The 13745-nt window shown below is 30.2% G+C and overlaps 1 protein-coding gene across 1 annotated transcript in view; it reads right to left on the reverse strand.

The window, feature by feature from the left end:
- The window catches only part of LOC111628452 (inositol 1,4,5-trisphosphate receptor-like), a 174488-nt gene that overhangs the window by 147402 nt on the left and 13341 nt on the right, over positions 1-13745 (reverse strand). Inside the window, exons 2-3 of the mRNA XM_023372248.1 lie at positions 6728-6856; positions 2386-2456 (exon numbers count right to left, since the gene is read on the reverse strand). Coding sequence (XP_023228016.1) covers positions 2386-2456; positions 6728-6825 — 169 coding nt within the window. The 5' untranslated portion in view covers positions 6826-6856. The remainder of the gene's footprint in view (positions 1-2385; positions 2457-6727; positions 6857-13745) is intronic.

Here is a 13745-nt window from a genome sequence, read left to right on the forward strand (position 1 = left end):
TTTACATTGTGAGATTCTCCTGGTAACAGAGCACCAGTTAGCAGAGCAGTTTGTTTAAACAAGCACTGTGCCAATAGCATTTTAGAGCAGCAGTCCACATAAGAGAACAATATTGTGAAAAAGATTTATAAAAGTCTATCTTTAATCGTATGTTATATTACCACACAAGGAGCATGGTGACAAGGCTCTCTATTGTACACTATAATATTTGTAGAGATTTGGTGGATCTTTCCATTGGTCAGTTTTCTAATAAACAAACAGTCTCACGAATACTATAAAAAAATTGTTTTTGTCAGAAAAATAAAAGGCTGAAATTACAAGGGAGAGTTTCAAAGTTCAGAGGAATTATTATCTCTCTCCTTCTCAGCAAATGCTAAATATAAATATGAACACACCTGAATTCTACTTGCCGACTTTTTTCATTCGAACGAATGGTTCCAATTTGGAACGATAAAGAAAAGCCTGAGGATGGCCTATCCAAATAGGACGAAAACGTTTGAATAAAAAGAGAAAGAAACTCAGCAAGTAGAATTCAGGTGTGTTCATATTTATATTTATATGTTCGGAGGAATACAATCCGATCAGTATATACCAAGTTGAGCGTCGATTTCGATGTCTCCCGCTTTCCAAAAAGTTTTGAATTGCTGTCTGAAGACAAGGGAAGACCAATCAGTATTCATTATTTTATGTCGCTTCTTCTTGTGTTTGTTCTGTGAGGTGTTCATTATCTGATCATATGTTTGTTGTCCGAACATAAAAATCTTTCATGAAAGTGTTCGTTATCCGATTTGTTCATTAACTGATTATCCACTGTATGTATTTACTGAAAATCAGCATGAATTAGATTTAATTAAATGAAAAACAAACGTTTCCTCTATTTTCAATAATCATCATCAGGTTTAGAACTAATAAAATGCATGTTTTAAAATACACAACAAAATTTTACTTAGGGTTTTAAAAGTTATTATATGAGGTACTAGCTGTTACCCACAACTTCACCCACAGGGTTTTGCAAGCAAACCCCATTTATATTCAGTATTTCAACAACCATAGTAATTGTTATATAACACCTACCGCTGAGAATAATGAGAATCAAACTATTTTCAATTTGATCAATTTTCTGGGACGTTTACAGTCATTCTATAATCAAACCAATATGCAATAACAAATTCAAATTTAAAATGGTTCAAACATTTGGTTAAAAAACTGAAATACATAAAAATATTTATAACAATGTCTGAAATGTTATCAATTTAATACACCTAAGTACTCAATGAAGACTAAACGTAGTTGAAAACAAAAAATTGCATCTAAAATAGTACAGTAGAAGCCATTCTCCTGGTTAAGCCTTAATACTCTCCCTCTACCCCCACGGGCGAATTTCAAAAAATCCTTTCTTAGTGTGCATTCTCATGGTGTACCCTACTAAATCGCAGATAAAAACAAAACATCGCATCTAAAATAGTACAGTAAAAGCCATTCTCTTGGTTAAGCCTCAATGCTCTCACTCTCCCTCGCAGGGAAATTTTGAAAAATCTCTTCTTAGTGTTCATTTTCATGACATACCCTAACTGTGTACCAAATTTTACCTCTTTAGGTTTAGCGGTTTGCTCTGGGTGATGATGAATCAATCAGTGACTCAGTCAGTCAGTCAGTCAGGACAAGTAATTTTATATATTTAGATAAATAACTTTCTGTTAAATTTTTAAAGAAATTTTTTCATACAATCCAAAAGTTTTTTTAGAAATTTTATTTAACTTTGTGTTATTTATGTCAATAAATTGTATACTTGACATAAAACTTTTAAAATTGTTTAAGTTGATGATTACTTATGTGCTTAAAAGAATGAATCAGCTGAAATTTCAAAGAATCTCTACCTTGTGCAAATTCTTGTTCATGCATGCTCTCACAATTATTAGTTTTATATAAATCAGAAGAAGAAATATTTATATAAAAGTATTATTGAAGTAATTATTAATAAAGTAATAATGAAATAATTATGTAGTCATAATAGTTAATTACTTTTTAATGTTCTTTTCATAAAGAGTCCATCTTTGTTAAAATTGTAAGAGAAAAATGTAAATATGAATTTTAAAAATCAAGGAAACTGTATACCTTTGGGTATAAAATGTCTAAAACCAAGGATTATCCTACTTATTTTAAGTACACAGATAAAAACCAGATACCTCAGTTCAAAAATTTCCAATGTTCAGCACTATTCTTTAGAAATTTACTATTAAAATATTTGATTCCATTATAAATAAATAACTAAATCACAAATATAATTTTTTATTTTTAAGAGCAATCTATCATAAGAATATAATCTCATATAGTCATAAAAATATAACTTACTTTTTAATATACTTATAATTTAAAATTTCTTACCTCTGAATTTTTTTGGAGGAGTAGCAAGATCTCCAGCATTAGGTTGTACAACACATCTATCGTCAACAAGTCTGTTGAAAAATACAGAACGAAAAATATTAATTCTACAAGTATTTAACAGAAAGTGTGCTTTGTGTGTCGTAAATAACTGACATCAGATCTTTTCAGATTCAAAACTAATTTAAACTAGACTATATGTAAATAATTAAACTAAAAGAATCAATAAAAATAAAACATAAATTGATAGTTTCATGTTTTCCTACAAGTTATGATAAAGATTTCTAATAATAATCTGATCATTGTTTTATAGAGATAATGTTAAATACATAAATATTTTAAATGTATGATACAAAATGGCTATGATTAAAGATCATTATGTCAAAACCATATATTGGAAAATTTTAAATGAAATAAATTAAAAAACAATGGTATATAAATAAATGAAAAGAAAAATTGATTATAAATATTAAAAGAAACAAGAAATATCCAAAATAAAATCTTTCATCTTTATCATTTTATATAGTAAACTCTCAATAATGCAATGTGGAAAGAAGAGAGAAAACTTTCAGTTATTCAATCATAAAGCTACAAAAACTACCATTATTTTAATGAAATTGTAAATTTTACTATGCAAACAATATAGTTAGATTTACATTACATCTTATTATTTTTTAAATACGTGTATTTACAAAATAAAACATTCACACTATTTGTGAAAAAGTCTGCTACATAAGTTGTCATCAAATATTCATTGTTTCTTGCCTATTAATGCTTCTGATATAGTCAACTGCCTCAAAAGCATCTTGTTATATGAATGTAGTTTCTAGAAAGCCTCTTAAAAGCATGAAAGCTTTTCTGGCTTCTATACATGTAGAAAAAGCAGGATATTTGTTCCTAACAGAATTTATTTCTTTCTACTCTTCATTGCTTGTTTCTTGCACTTGATTCTTGATGTCTTCAGATATAGGATCATTTTCAATAGTGATAATAACCCTGCAGCAGCTGAATCACTGTCAACATTGATAAAATAGTTAAATAACATGTTTTCATTATTCATTGCTGTGATAAAATCAATCCAGTCTTCTTCCATATAGTCAACTAGCTGTTACCCACTACTTCGCCCATGCAAATTTTGCAAGCAAACCCCATTTATATTCAGTATTTCAACAACCATAGTAATTGTTATATAACACCTACCGCTGAGAATAATGAGAATTGCTGAGAATCAAACTATTTTCAATTTGATCAATTTTCTGGAACATTTACAATCATTTTATAATCAAACCAATATGCAATAACAAATTTGAATTTAAAATGATTCAAACATTTGATTAAAAAATTGAAATACATAAAAATATTTATAACAATGTCTGAAATGTTATCAATTTAATACACCTAAGTACTCAATGAAGACTAAATGTAGTTGAAAACAAAAAATTGCATCTAAAATAGTACAGTAGAAGCTGTTCTTCAGGTTAAGCCTTAATCCTCTCCCTCTTCCCACACGGGGGAATTTTCAAAAATTCCTTCTTAGTGTGCATTTTCATGACATACCCTAACTGTATACCAAATTTCACCTCTTTAGCTTCAGAGGTTTGCTCTGGGCAATGATGAATCAATCAGTGACTCAGTCAGTCAGTCAGGACAAGTAATTTTATATATTTAGATGAATTCTGATTTATTCAAAACTACAACAAATTGTTAATTGAAATCTGTTATTGTAAAGCAATTTGCAATGAGATGCTTTGTGGAATTTCATTCTAAGCTATGTTAATCATTCATATTGCATCTAATAGTTCCACTCCAAACTCACATAATCAAGCTTCGAGAGTTCACCGACTGGGCTCAAATTCAGCAATTCTATCATCAACATGATGGACTCAATGTCAAAAAGGGATATCTCCTCTATAATGAACACATTATCATCCCCACAGTACTGCAACGTAGGGTACTCAAAACTTCTACATCGTGGATACCAAGCATCCGACACATGAAATCCCTAGCTTGTAACTATGTTTATTGGCTGCATATAGACCTCAACATCGAATCAACTGTGCAACAGTGCTCTCCATGTATTGCAGCAGCCAAACAACCAGTAAGTTCCGAACTATTCTCTTGGCTGAAACCTGCTAACCTATGGCAGCATATCCACATCGACTATGCAGGACCTTACCAGGGCCAAAGTTTTCTCATTGTAGTGGATGCCTACTCAAAGTATCTGGAAATTATCAGCATGGACAAAACTATGTCCCTCACAACAATCAGTATGCTGCAGAAACTCCTCATTAGTCACAGACTGCCAGAATTTCTCGTCAGTATAATGGAACGCAGTTAAGCTCATACGAATTTAAAAGATTCTGTGACCAACATGGAATCAAACATCTTTTCACCGCTCTATCATCCACAATTCAACAGACAGGCAGAACAGTTCGTAGACACACTGAAGTGAGCTTTCTTTAAGTTAAAAGTGAGGGAAATATACAATGTGCTCTGGACATATTTCTGGAGACTTATTGAATAACTCCAAACTTGGCTCTACCAGACAGCAAATCTCCAACCAAACTCTTCTTCGGACGCAAGATTCTCTCAACCTATTGTTGCCACCAAAATATCCAACAGAGTGCAACATCAAAATAAAGAAGCAATTCAACTGCAAGCATGGAGCCCAAGAACAAAATTTCACAACTAAAGAGATTGACTTTGCACAACATCGACGTGCCCAAAATTAGCAGCCAGGAAGAACAAACGCAAAACCGGAAACACCATCTATGAAGTGAAAATGACCGACAGATCAACTCGCTGATTTCACACCAATCAACTCATACAGAGACAATCTTCCCGATTGCAGCCCAAGAATGACCCCTTCGCCGTCATTGCAGAAGCCTTCTCCATCCCATTATGTCCCTCTCAGACTTCAGACTTAACACATCTGGTTAAGAGACCAGCCCAATAGGACAATGAGTCCCCGCTGTTCGAGAGACCATGCACCTTTGAAGAGAAACCTGCCCAAGAAATTAGCATCACAGCGTCTGTGTCGATCAGCCCACACTCAAATCCTGACTGGATGGCTTCAAATCAACCCTTCTCGAAAGAACTATTATGCAGCATAAACTGCCAATTCGCCCAATTTTTTCCCTCTTAAAAGGGGTAGTGTTGAGTCGGTTGTTTTTGCACAAGTGAAAATCTAATGATCGGGTCCAATCTGGAACCAATCAGGTTACACTTATGTGTGGGCGCAAGATTCGGGGATGTCTTTTGTTCGGGTCAGTTAGATGGGCAGGACGTGTCCAGCCCATCTAACTGACCAGGTGTCCAGTCTGAACTGTTAAACCAATTCTTTGTTAGATATTAAACAGCAAATTTTATGATTAGAGATCTTTACATGCTAAGATCTTAACAATATGTAACTGTATTAAGTTTTATGTTAAATATAAAGAATAACAATTGTATGAATTTATTTGCTGTCTAAAATTATATGCCATTGAACCAAGCCTTGACTTTTCCCAATAAACTTCATTATATGTTATAAAATTATATAAAGATAATAAATATCAAATTATCATTTTCTTAGCTATCTTGCACTGAAATATGTCATTTCATTTTACACTGAAGAGATTTTATCACTATCATCATCATCAAAACAAAATTTAATCTTCAATAAAATTGAATTATTTTTAAAGTTAAATGTTATCAAAAGTAGATAAAACAATGTATTTTTTCATCACTGTAGCAATGTGGAAGTCTTCAAATAAAAATAGTAAATAACTGTTTGGTTGGATGACACTAAATAGTCAACATTGGATGAAAGATTATTCTAATATATTAGATGCTTAAATTATATAAAATGCTTGAATAAAAAAAAACCTATTTTAATTTTAATATTTGGAATTTCTTTCATAAATATTTTGTTTTTTAACAAACAAAGGAAATTTAAATCATAACCCTAAATTTCAGTTTTTCAACTTTACAAATATACAGGTACAGTACTCCCATACCCAAGTACTTTAAAATATACAGTTACCATGTTACAAATATATAGATACTGTACTTTCAAAACTCTCATGATTTGATTCAGAGTTTATCCCAAGCTTTTGAAGAACAGACATACAAATTCAATGATGCAGCTAAAAATGATAGCAAAAGAACTCCTAGTTATTAAGGTTCAGTCTACAAATTAATTCATTTTTTAGAAATAAGTAATATAATAAGTTAATGTAATGTAATAATGTAAATATTCTGTTTAAATAATGTTTAGTTTTATTAGAATTAAGTATCCATAAAATAGTATACATTTCTTTAGAAATATTGAAATATTAATGTAGACATAAATAACAAAACTTACCCAAGAGTACTCAGAAAACCACAGACTCCTCCTTCAGCATATAAGGAGACAATGTCTCCAATATGAAGAAAACTTGCAGAGCCTATTAAATCCCCCATTCTTGTTATTACAATTTTACTAAAAAGATATCTGGAATAAATAGATATATCATTATAATTAGTTCACTGATTAATTATCTTTGAAATTAACAAAACCAAAATTTTATAAATTAAAATCAGATTATACATGATATTATTTATATTTTGGTTCATAATTATTATTACAATAAAAATGTGTTAAAAATTTGACAAGTTTACAAGTCTAGATGTACAGTACATATAATATGCTCATACAATGGCTGAAATAGAATAGTAGTTTGCAACTTCAACATTTCTATAATTATATTATTATTCTTGTAACTTTTTAGAACACTCTTTGACAAACTTACAATAATTTTAACAAAGAATGTTCTAAAAGTTTTGTATAGCACTGTGCTGTTAAAACTGACCATAATGACCACAACAGATGCTCATGGCTACAGTCACCATTGTGGTAGATGAAGTGGTAAGTACATGTTTGTATTTATTTTACTCAACAACTCAAGTTATTAAAAATTACCCAAGAATAAGCCTTGTTTAGATTTTCATGTATCTTCCAATGGTACCATTTTTGATCCCATAAAGCATTGGACATTGGCAAGAAATTTCACATAGAGCCCCATAATCTGAGTTTTCTGAACACACTAATCAACTTTTGGATATATATACATCTTGTTTAGCCATAATTGATTCAATTCCCTGATCTTTAGTCATTCCTAAGTTATGGGACTAGTTCATTTTATTTGTATCATCCTTATATATATCCATATATTATCCAATACAAATTACTTTCAAATCACATTATAAAAATCACTAGATGATCCACAGATTACAACAATTATTTGTAATAATAAATGTAGCATCCACAAAATCCAGATAAAATACAACATCAAAGCAGATATCTTCTTCATCCATAGTACAGAAAGTGTTTGTTACTGTTAAATTTATTTTAAAAGTATTATTTCAATACACATCATCATGTCAAAACTGTATCTAAGTATGTAGTATTTCTTCTGTTATATTGTAATTAAAATACATTCTTTATAAATCTCACTATAAACCTATTGTCCAGTATCGGTAATATGTACACTGCACAAATATTTTTGGGCTCCTCTAAAGTCCTGCTTCAAGTAAATCTTGTTTTGTGATAGAACACAATCGCAGAAAAATAAAAATTCGAATATCTATCAAAAACGAACAAAATCCAATGTTCGTTAAATTCAATCCAAATTAAAAACAAAAAAATAAAATATAGGCCCTAACATTTTATTTTAAACATTATTTAAAATATGTTTTGATGTCTGCCTGAATAAGACAGTTATATACCATCAAAAGTACTTTCAAAATAAATTATTTTTACATAACGTCAACAGAGAGTCGTATACGTTATCTTTTTTCTATTAATATTAGGTGTGTATAGCTATTTTAAAACTTTATTACATGTCAATTTTTCCTGCAATCATAAAACATATTCTACTATTTTCAATTAATTCAATACTTCCAATAAAATGCCATTTACAAACAGTGTCTAGAAACAAAGTCATAACTTCAAACACTTATAACTTCTGATAATTACATCTCTTGAAAAAATGTTTTAAATAAAAGGTTATTAATTTTTAACGTAGAATTAGAATATGCAATAAAAAATTGGAGAAAATGATGATGACCTCATTTTCAGCAACAGTAGCACCATCTATGATTAAACTTATAGTGCCATTTTGTATCCTCCTTGATATCAAACAAATTTGGTCTGGAACATTTTTGTAGAATGCATATTTTTCAAGATATTTCCTGATAATATTATAAACAGACATTCTGTATATAACAAAATTTTGATAAAACATGCTTCTACCCACATAGATTTCTGTTAACTAAACTGAAAAATCTAATATAAAATATATTTGTAAAAAGCTGTTTAGCTGATGTTTAGCTGATCTATAAAAACTATTAAGTTACAAATAATAAAATTAATTTATGAATAAATGTGATATACTCTCTGAGAAATATTCTTTTCACTTATTTAGTTTGCTTATTACAGTTACTAATAAATCTTATCAATTATATTTTGGTAGTTGGTTGTAAAACCCAATAAGTTATTTCAAGTTAACCATTTACCTTATCAAATGATTAAGAACAAACCAGCTGCCTACTGGATAATAGGTTCAACTGCTGATCATTGCAAGACTTGTGCCAACTGAACTAACCAGACCTTGTATGCTAATAATTTCAATATGATTAAATGATGACAATAATAAATCCATTATTTAGCAATTATATGTATCTTTTCCTCATCTTAGATTACTTATTAATGTAATTTTTTCTTAGTTAACAGGACTTTCCCAATTTTAATTTCTTTAGGCCACATTCTGGAAACTTAAGTGTTATTTAAATTATAAAATTTAATAATAAAATTTTTAACAATAAAAACTGTAAAAACATCCAATAAAATAAAATTAACAATAAATGTTTTCATAATATGTCCTTTCTATACACCTCACGAACCTAACAGTCTCTTCAGCTGAGTCAACCTTTTATTAGAAGCTTCTCTGACTCAATATGCAAAAACAGTAAAATTCTAGGGTGACACCACAATTAAAAAAATGAATTGTTCAATAAAATGACAAGGATGACAACACATAAAAATAATTAATTAATAACATAAAAGTTGATTCTGCTGTAGAGACTGTTGTGTTCATGAGATGTGTGGAAAGGACAAATTACAAAGACATTTAATTGTTTATTCTATTTTATTGAATTTTTTTAATGTATTATTGTCATCCTGGCAATTTTATTAATTAAAACAGTTTTCATAATGCTGATAAATAATTTCTGATACATGTTATAAACAAATCTATTCATTTTATTTTGTAATGAGTAGATTTATTTACAATAAATGAAAAATATGTAAAAGGGATATTTTGATAGAAACAAAAAGTAAAAACAAATAAAAAAATAAACTTCAGAATAAACTTCCTGATTACTTTAAGCCAGCGTTTCTCAAAGTGGGCGATAACGCCCCCTTGTGGGCGCTGGAGGCTTTCAGGAGGGCAGTAGAAGGCTCAAAGAGAACTGGGGGGCGTTAAGAAAATATAGAGGGGCGACGGCAGACAAATTCTATATATAAAAATTCGACAAAAATATATAAAATGTTGACATTTTATATATTTTTTATTTTTTATTGAAGGTCACAACTTGAATATTTCTAACACATTTACTTTTATTTTAGCTCAGCGTTTCTNGGGGGGGGAGGGGGTCGCGAAAAAATCACAATCATAAATGGGGTCATGAATAAAAAAAGTTTAAGAAGCCCTGCTCTATACAGATGATTTCATATGTAATTATTAACTTAGCCTTATTATAACCCAATAATATGGCATATCATCTGATTTTATACTTAACATATAACACCTCACTATAACTGGATATATTAATAATAAATTACATACTGAAATTTCAGCAAATATTTGTGACTTTGTACGGAGAACATGTTTTCAGTGATCTAAACCAACATTGTCAGATTATGTTCATTTTAAAAAATAAACTACACTGATTCAGCAAAATTTAATAAAATAATAATGTTTTGAACTGTTTTTCAACGATCATCCTCAGTTACCAAAAATAGAATAGAGAGTGATAAGATGACACGATAAAAGAGCTAGAGTACATTCTTAAGGTAGCCCAACTACATGGATACTGAAAGGAAGAGATAGTGTGTCTTATTTCATCCTTCCAATCCACAGCACAGCATTCTCCCAGGGTTGACTGTAATAAATGAATAGTGCTTAATTACATCCCATTTTTGAACAAGATACATAGATCTACTGCCAGGTCTAATAACTTTTGCATTGCATACCGACGTAATCCCACTATTTTCAAACTTTTAAGAAACAATAAAAAGAAAGAGGATCAGAATTCAACAACAAGTATATATTCAGTGCCTTTACATGACCAACATTTCGATTCCAAGCTGTGGGTCTATGTGGGTGCGAAAATGCTCAGTTTAAAACAAAGGCTTAAGAAACACAAATATACAATCAGTAGGAACTTGATAACACTGCATTAGCATCGTACGCAAGGCAACAGGATGTTAACGTGCAATGGGATCAGGCAGCAATTATAAAAACAACGACTAATAGGCAAACAATCAAACATCTTGAAAGATTGGAAATCTATAAGCTGCAAATGGGAACCGGTTGTATAAACCATAGAGATGCAGACTCATTGTCTAATGCAGGGGTGGCCAACAGTTTTTGCCAATGGGCCGGATTGGAAAGAAAACTTTTTCCATGGGCTGAATTAGAGGCTGCCCTAGGAAGATTTTGAGGTGGTGAGAGATCTCATTGTGGTGTCATTCTGTAGAGACTGAATTGTAGATAGAGATTGCAGATTCATTTTTCACATTATCATGCTTTATCAACACTCTACGCTGTACTTAAGAGATTTGTAATGGAGGGTTAACTCTAAACACACATTGAGTTGTTGACCTTTCTTTTTAGGCGTCAGAATTTTTCATCAATCTATTCAAACTTCAATACCTAATATTGACAGATTGATCGCAGGCCACATAAATTCATTAGACAAGCCGGTTCTGGCCTGCGGGCCATATGTTGGCCATGCCTGGTCTAATGCATGGAGGTCCTTTTACAATTATTAATTTTTTGCTATTTATTTTGTTTGTTTATTAATTTTTCTTTAATTCGTCCACTAGGGCGTTTTCCGTTAATTTTTCTTTTTTTATATTTATTTCAAACGCATTTTATGTTCTATATTTAATATTCTATTTTTGGTAACTGAGGATGATCGTTGAAAAACGGTTGAAACCATTATTATTTTATTAAATTTTGCTGGATTTATATTGGTGTAGTTTATTTTTTAACTTATTCTACTTCCAGTTTATATTTGTTATATGTGTTATGTTCATTTTTCAAATTTCAAACAATTTCACAGATTAAATGTTTTTTTTTTTCTATTTTTTCATAATTTGAATATCACATGCATTTGAAATGTTAACATATCAGATTTTGGTTTTATATTACATTTGTTTAATCTGATAGCTATTGTTCTGTTGGTAATTCCTATATATCGAATGAATGCACACTGTCTCATCTGTTAGAGAAATCTGGGCTTTGAAGTGCTTATATTATCTTTATTGTCCTGTAACAATTTATATATGGCTGGGTACCAGCAATAAATGATATGTCATTGGAGTATCTAACAATTTTGCCATAAATACTTCCAATAGACTTAATACAATCAACTTTCAGATGGTGGGATGCTTCCTGGACATATTACTGTTGTCTATTTTGTGCCTGAAGATGTTCTTTCAAATATTTACTTGTTAATCATTGTATCATCCTTGAGTATCCACATTCCACTGCTAGCTCTTCAATACACTCAAGCTCTTCTAACATGTCTAAAATGTCTTTCAATTGATAAACACCCTCTTGATCAATAGTAGTAGATATAAGTCAAAGTAAAAAAGACAATTCACATATTACATTAAAATTAAAGAATAATTAATGTTTAATTTTTTCTTAGGCAAAATTAATAAGAAACCATTAGATTTAAAAATTAATAATATAATTCTACATAATTTGAAGTTTGGACTATTTACAAAAAGTCAAAATTAACTTTTGAATCCATCTTTATCCTTATTACACTACCACAGAAGTAACAGTCACAAAAAATTTTCTGCTTTGAAGAACTCTTCTTAAAACACAGGTAAAAATTGGTAAAAAATCACAATGGTTAAAAAAGATCAAGTGTCAGCCTTTCTCTGTAGGTTCTGACACTTTTACAATTAAAAAACACAAAGAAATTCTTCACACTATCATTTTTATCCATTCTTTTAAACTGCTTCTGGCCCTCTAGTGGTAGTTACGAGTATCTACGTTATTTGCTTCTAGTTACAATTTTTGTGATAACTCGGTATGTATTTTCTCCATAATTGAAGTTTAGACTATTTACAAAAACTGCTTCTTCTATGGTGGTGTAAAAGAAATAAAGATAGACTCGAAAAGTTATTTTTGACTTTTTGTAAATAGTCTAAACTTCAATTATGATCGAAGATATTATCATATATTTTGATTTTCAATATTCTCGCTTAGTCACAACATTTCTCTTGTCACGTCCCACAGATTTTCAAAAAAAATGATAAGTTCTGCTTAGTATAATCCACCAATAAGGCAGTAATTAGAAAGTGTTACAGAACAATAAATTAAAATTTATATTTTCATAATAAATAATTAAAGTATTTTCGAAATATTAAATTTTCTCAATTAGGTATTCGTTTAGATTTAGAATACCAGAACATATAGAATGAAGAGAACTTCCCATCTGAAATAAAGCAAACACTTTTAGAAGTATGGCGATTATATAAGTAATAAAAGTAAACGAACTGGCAGAACTCACTTTTATGGGAAATTTTTTGGTCACTTTGAAGTAATCTCTAACAGTCAAACACAAAGATTCTTTACCAAATCTCTTCATAAAATTCAAAATCTGTTTGATCAATTATTAAAAATATTATATGTTAATTATGAAACAATGAAATAAATAAATAAACCAACAGTTTAATATAGTACAGAACCAAATATCTGTTTTGAAAACATTTTTGAAACCGGATATTTCGAAATTTGCACGCTGTAACACAGCTGTACTTTCTACACCAACTACGCCAATTGCATTGTTTCTAAAGACTGAAAGTGTTTCAAATCGGATCCATTCCAATCTCGGGTTGCCAGATATTTGTTCCCGTACCGTACAAGTAAAGTATCTGACCTTTAATTTCTGTTCTAATTCGAGATCGCAATCAGCGAATCTTCTAATATCCTGGAAAGACGTCTGCATCTGAAAAAGAAAATAACACATTTAATGCAATTTGACGACGAAACAAATGCGTACACTTGATAAAGTACATTACGCTGGATGTGAAAGCGGAT

This window comes from Centruroides sculpturatus, unplaced genomic scaffold (assembly GCF_000671375.1).
Source record: "Centruroides sculpturatus isolate CEXI.00-Female unplaced genomic scaffold, Cexi_2.0 scaffold522, whole genome shotgun sequence".
NCBI classification, from domain to species: domain Eukaryota; kingdom Metazoa; phylum Arthropoda; class Arachnida; order Scorpiones; family Buthidae; genus Centruroides; species Centruroides sculpturatus.